This window comes from Coregonus lavaretus (genome assembly GCF_964263955.1).
Source record: "Coregonus lavaretus genome assembly, chromosome: 30".
Lineage (NCBI taxonomy): Eukaryota > Metazoa > Chordata > Actinopteri > Salmoniformes > Salmonidae > Coregonus > Coregonus lavaretus.
In genome coordinates, this window is record NC_140017.1 from 15,363,966 (window position 1) to 15,370,692 (window position 6,727).

General features: G+C 44.8%; 1 protein-coding gene across 2 annotated transcripts; it reads right to left on the reverse strand.

Moving 5' to 3' along the window:
- Positions 1–6,727, reverse strand: LOC311105422 (sushi domain-containing protein 6-like). 2 transcript variants are annotated; one of them, XM_084147573.1, is made up of 5 exons: positions 6,493–6,727; positions 4,552–4,658; positions 4,001–4,204; positions 2,389–2,521; positions 1–1,190 (listed from the first exon to the last, which is right to left on the reverse strand). In XM_084147573.1, the coding sequence occupies exons 2-5, from the start codon at positions 4,643–4,645 to the stop codon at positions 881–883; spliced, it is 741 nt and encodes a 246-aa protein (XP_084003699.1). In that variant the 5' UTR covers positions 4,646–4,658; positions 6,493–6,727; the 3' UTR covers positions 1–880. The 2 variants fall into 2 exon arrangements, with proteins under 2 accessions (XP_084003699.1, XP_084003698.1); XM_084147572.1 differs by having other exon boundaries at positions 1–1,193; positions 6,493–6,616.

Sequence of the window (6,727 nt, forward strand, 5' to 3'; positions counted from 1 at the left end):
AACAATGTTGACTTTTAATCTTCTGTGCAATACAATAATTGCAATATTATGTAAATGTTACATTACATACATCCATTACATTTTGTTCTATTGAAAAGAAAAAGAGAAACAACTACATTCAATGTCTATAACAAATAAGTACATCCCGGGGGTTTCTGCCCCCCACCCTCCCCAAAGCAGATAGAGGAGAGGTGAAAGGTGGGAACAGGGCGGTGGAGGAGAGAGGGGTTGGTGGAAACTTGGTGTGGGGTATGCTTGGCATGGTGGAGGGTGTCAAGTGCGTGCCTGGTGGGTGTAGGAAGTGAAACGCTTCCATGTGGTCAGTCTGTCACCATTCCCAAAAATGCCAGTCAAAATTGGACTGGGTTGTAGCTAGAACTCAAAATATGTTTCAGGGGAGAGCGAACACAGATTTAACTCCTAAACTGACCAGCACGTGATCTCTGTGTCCACTGTCCAGTCGCCTGCTGGTTTCCATATCGACGCTACAATTCTGCCATTATCTCAAATCATAAACCAACAAAAATGAAAGGAGGGAGAGTAACCTCCATTTCCACTCTCACCAGCTGGGTTTACCCATAGTGCACAATCAATCAGTCACAATAGAGACGCGCAGGTCCCTGTGATATAACAGTAATGGCATTACCAAAGTCACCTCAACAAACGAGGCTCTGGTCCCATCACTGATGGGATATAAACCATGTCTCCATGGCAGGATACTTCTCATAACATTACAAACAGCCAATCAGAACTGGTGTGCTATGTATAAGGTTGAAACCTGATAAGAAAGTGGATCCATGCTGGTAGGCTTGAATCCATATAAGTGCCTGAGCACATGATTTTACATGTCATTGGTGGGTAACACAAATACGCCAGTCACTCAAATGTCCTTATCATCGGAAAGTGCAACTTGTAAGGCCTGCACGTCCACCTCACTCTGACGGGATTGGATCTCCTCGTAAGGGGGAGGAAGGATCTGGGGGCGTTGATTGGATGGATTGATACGGTGACTGTAATCTGATTGGTTGTGAGCTAATGATGGACCTAGAGACTCCTGGGCCAATAGGAGCTGGGTGGGCCCTCTGCAGGGGGGCAGGTGTTGCCCCCAGCTCCCGTAGACAGCCTCCTCATAGGTGGGCAGAGACACAGGCAGGCCATCCACCATCAGATCCATCTGGTCAGAGGAGCGCCTGCTGAACAACAGTAGAGAGATGATCAGATCACTTCAAAGACACAGCACTCACACAGTGGGTGGAGTTATCTACAATCTAACAGATACTACAGCTATGAAACACCCACCACTGATGATAGCAAGATGCCTATCAAACCACTGAATTCTCTTCTTCCTCTTTCACTCATCAGATTATAACATTTACATTTTAGTCATTTAGCAGACGCTCTTATCCAGAGCGACTTACAGTTAGTGAGTGCATACATTATTTTTTATACTGGCCCCCTGTGGGAATCGAACCCACAACCCTGGCGTTGCAAACGCCATACTCTACCACACACACACACACACACACATCCCTGCCGGCCATTCCCTCCCCTACCCTGGGTCTCCCGGTCGCGGCCGGCTACGACAGAGCCTGGATTCGAACCAGGATCTCTAGTGGCACAGCTTAGACCACTGCGCCACTCGGGAGGTTATTATAAAGATGCTTTCATTACAGAATGTGATGCATTTCCAAGCCTCTACTCTACAATGCCACTACAGCGCTGTAACCATCCCTACAGAGCAACACACCTGATTCAACCAATCATTACATTTACATTTTAGTCATTTAGCAGACGCTCTTATCCAGAGCGACTTACATGAGCAATTAGGGTTAAGTGCCTTGCTTAAGGGCACATCGACAGATTTTTCACCTAGTCGGCTCGGGGATTAGAACCAGCGACCTTTCGGTTACTGGCACAATGCTCTTACCCACTAAGCTACCTGCCGCCCCATCTCTCTATCTCTCCAGTTCATCCCTCTCTTTCTCACTCTTTCATCTCTCCTCCCTCTCGTGGCCACTTAAATGCTCCGTACCTCTTTTTCCTTTCACTCTCTCTCCATCTGTCCGTTTTTCCTTCACTTAACCTCTTCTATTTTACATATCCGTCCATCTGTAATTCCCTGTTTCTCTCACCCTGCTCTCTCCAAAACCCTCCTCTATTCCCTGACAGATAGTAGTAGTATAGTGTATTTCTGAATACATTACCAATTTACAATCATCAAGACCTTGGTTAGCTGAATCAGGTGTGTTAGTCCTGGGCTGGAACAAAACCTACATTCACTAATGCTCCAGGACCAGGGTTAGTAGTGACCACACTGCTTTAGAGGATCCAGTCGTATGAATATAGCTGTGTGAGTGACAGGGATAAGAGCCAGTCATATGCGCTTACCTGTGTGAGTGACAGGGGAAAAGGCGGGACTTGATCACCAAGCAGGCCGTGGTGGTGAGGAGGAATATGGACACGCCCACCGCCGTCGTGGCAACGCTGGGGAGTGAGTGGGCCACCTGGTCCTCATAGTTGTCTGAGAGAAAACACAACACAAACAATCAACACACACACCCATCAACTACCTACAACACACTTAGCTCTGGTCCAGTGCGTTAGTGTGTGCACTCACTAATACCCCTGAACGCACATTAACACCCTGGACCAGAGCTACAACACACTCAACAAATACATTCAGTAAGTACACACATAATTTTGGGGAAACACACTACTGACACACATATCGACAGTATAATACATGGTCTCTCAAAGGGAGTCATGCATCTGGCGGTGTGGTTTCCTATACCCATGACGCAGTACATTTCCGTGAGGTTTAATATGGCAGAGGAAAGAGACTGGTTAGTTTGGTGACTTTGCTCACTTTCCGTTTCTTGATGCTGGTTTCCTGCCTCGATGCAGCACAGGCCGAAAGAGGAAGCAAGACTGGCTCTATGACTCTAATGTAGCATGTTAAGAATCTGCTCTGTCGGCTTTTGCATCTCACCAAGTAGGTCATTGACCTCGTATGGAACTAAGGGGTTGGTACCAGAAAGTGACAACAATCGAATGTTAGCACTTAGCAGGCCACACACCATCCTAACACACTGCTCAGCTCCTCTCTAGCGCCACTCAAAGCCTATGAAGGCTATACTCAAGGCCATTGAAACTATAGCACAACGGTCATGCGTACATAAGGGTTATAGCTTTTAAATCTACTGGTATAGAGTGGATAGAGTGCATGCTTCCACTTGCCTCTTCCACATCCAATAAGAGGACGAATGAAGGAGGGTGGTCATAGCATTGCTATTAATCAGCTTATGAGATGACTATGTGGAAGAAAGCCATGTAGCATTTAAATCATCAACCCACAACCTCTATGCATTCATACAGCCCAGGCAAAGTAATTGTTAGGTGTTTGAGTTAATGCATTTACAAAGTCGGTGAGTCATTGAGTACAGGACCTACCTTAAATCACACTGCAACCTTTGACCTGACTGCAGTTGACCTAACACTTATCTCATATCAGTCACTCATGGACATACTCCACACACACTGTCACTCTCACTCAGATATCATATTAAAAACGGCTAATTTTTTTCTCCGTCCCATGGCAAAATGAGTAGAATTGCAGGAAATGAACGAGTGTAATTTCTTTTCTAAAATTGCAAAATCTTTTCTCCGCCCCATGGCAAAACATGTAGAATTGCAGCAAACTTGCTTTAAAACTGCAACATTCTATCTCCGCCCCATGGCAAAATGTGTAGAATTGCAAGAAATTAACTCTAAAACATCCATGTTTTCTCTCTGCTGTCAAGAGGGGGCCACTAAAATGTTTTGCTGTCAAGGTGGGGCTCTGACTGCATGTGTGGGTATGGATGTGGGTCATGATGAGTTCAGATTTTTGTGGTCCCCACCCCCATCAAAGTTGCCCATCCCTGCTCTAGTCCATTACACTAGGTGCAAAGGTTTACCCCTCCTCCCCCTCGGCTGTGGTGATTCAGTCCACTACACTCACCTTGTGTGAACAGACAGGTGGGCACGCTGGGGATCCATTTGCCGTGGAGGCAGCGCGAGCTGTTCACCTCTTCTGGGAGGGTGTAGCCGGGCTCACAGAAGTAGTAGATCAAGCTCTTCTGGAGGAAGCCTCGGCAGGGGGAGGGCTCGCAGCGGAAGCCCCCGTGTTCTGGCACCAGAGGGTGGCTGCAATTCCTTTGCCTGCCTGCGGATGAGGCATACAGTTCAGTTGTTAGACCTTATTGTTGAATCTAACCTGCAGTTATTGTATCTCAAAGCTCTGTGATTCAGGTTGAAGAGGGAAAAAGCTTTTGGTAGAGAGTTTATTAATAGATACAGTAGTATGGATGGAGTAAGACAGGTGGAGTCTGGGAGGAGGAGTCTTGCAGGTCTGGGGAGAGGGCTGAGTGTCAATGGATTACAGCTTTCGGGTGCAGTGGTGACTGTTTCAACAAGTGCATGGTGGTGCAACTTGGATGCCTAGCAGAGGTGATGACCGGGGTGGGCAATTGTGGGTGGTTAGGGTGGGTGGTTGGGGAGGGAGATGGGTACCTGTGGTGAGGTCTGGAAGGGCGACCAGGAGAAAGAGGCCGTAGCCCAGAGTGACGTGTCCACACAGCCATGGAGACACCCGCCGCACAGACATCAAAACAGTCTTCCTACAGGTGCAATAAACAGAGGACTCAGTGCCCTGCAGATAGTCACGCACACACATATGCACACACACAGTTGCAAAATACCAACAAATATCTAATCATGCACATGGAAAGCATCCCCTTTTGCCCTAACAAAGGCAGGGGACAGCAGTTCACAGCTGCAGCTACCATAAACACCCACAGCCTGACCCTGAATGAGTGAATCAATGCCTAACACTGTACCCTTTCATTTCCCAAAACTGAAACTAAACTTGGGTTATTGTTTAACACCTGACATTTACCAACATTACTTATATGACTGGTAGTGTGAAACTGGTAGTTTCACTGGGCCCATATTTCCTGTATTAGCACTGGACTTGGCACACACGTATGGCACGAACACAAATCCCATGGTGTGCTGGGTTTCGGAGTGCTTTCATATTGGGGGTGCCAGTCATCTCTGGAGCAGCAGGGGAGGTCCCTGCCAACTCACATAGCCTACAGATGTAGGATATTAAATTGAGCATGTTTGCTACAGCAAGAAAATAATCCTGCAGCAACAGGAAATGTGAATTATTAAGTGGATTATAATTAATTGACATTTTTGTAGGGGTCGATACAATTTTCATAAGGGAAAATCAAGTCTGAAATTTCTAAACGGAAATTACAAATTTCCGAAGCCTTTTTAAACCTCAAATACACTACAAATGTTACATTCCTGCATTGCTGAAAAGTTCTCCTGCAACAGAGTGATCAAATTAAGATCATACATCTGTATCAATCAGGCAGTGAGCTGTGACCACAATGTAGGTGGGTGGCATCTTACTCACTATCTTATTAAAAGATTACTTCTGTTCTGCACAAGCTGTGAAGTATGCCATTATAAATTTCTCCAGCTCCATTATAAAGCATTACTTTAAAACACAACACTATAAAATAAAATGTAATTAGTATGTATGAATAAATGTACTAATGTGGACACAATAAGTTGTCATCAACAAATCTAGTAAAAAACATAATTTCTCCTCCATATGGATTTGGTAACTGTTTGTCTTCTGTGTGCCTGTAATGATTGCCATGTTTGATTGGTTAGTTAACAGTAATAACCCATGGGTTGAATTACTTCTGCTATGTGGTACTTTGCACTTTCTGCTCCGATTGTCAAACTACTCAGCTGCATCCCTGTGAGATGTTACTGTAAGTGCCATACATGGATGACAGTGACACACAGTAACACTTTTCATGCCATCCCACTGATCCAAGAGGAATAGGCAAGTGAACAATTATAATATGACACACTACCTATGTCTTTGTGTTGTCATGGAAGTGAGGAAATGTAATCAATGGATTTTATGCGTCCTATCAAAACACATCCAGGCACAAATTATAAGGAAGGACCTTGTAGCCTACGGCAGAATATGGTAAGCAAAGGCTATTATGTTAATTAAAACCAGGTAGGCTCAAATAAATAAGGCTAGTGTTTGTGGAACGTTCATGACAAACCGACTAAATAGCCTACCAGCGCTTGCTGAACATAAATGCGCAACGGAGCTGAATGCACATGTGCATACCCAGAAATCACCAGATATCCCCAAATAAATACAAATGCCAAAGCTGACGCATTTATACCATATCCAGAATGCTATTATATCAAACTCACAATCACAATTTTCCCTAGGCGACTAAACTCAACTCCCAATAATTCAAAAAATATTCCTACAGCCTACATCAACACTCTGTCCTACAGGCTAGCCATATCCTACATCTCACACGTTCTATTATTGGGGTTAAACTGTTTAAATCATTTTGGAAAAAAATTACTGGCCAAAGATAACATCTCACCAATAAGGCTACTCACCTGTACAATCTAGATATATGAATATTCCGTCCAAGGATTAGTCCAAGATGGAATAAAGCAATACTTCCCCGTATGTTTGATATACGATCCGCTCGAGATTAATATCTCGTTTTTTTTATTCGACAAATCTCCTCCAGATGAATGGGGCATACAGCAACAACTGGATCTATTTCACAGCCGCTGACAATTGAATCATCGCTCAGCTGTGTTCTTGACAGGAACAGAGAGACTACCC

Coding starts and splice junctions, on each gene's coding strand:
- LOC311105422 (XM_084147572.1), bottom strand. CDS start 4,645: ATGTCTGTGCGGCGGGTGTCTCCATGGCTGTGTGGACACGTCACTCTG. Junction 4,205..4,551: donor CCTTCCAGACCTCACCACAG/GTACCCATCTCC, acceptor CCTCATCCGCAG/GCAGGCAAAGGAATTGCAGC. Junction 1,194..2,388: donor TTCCCCTGTCACTCACACAG/GTAAGCGCATAT, acceptor ACTGTTGTTCAG/CAGGCGCTCCTCTGACCAGA.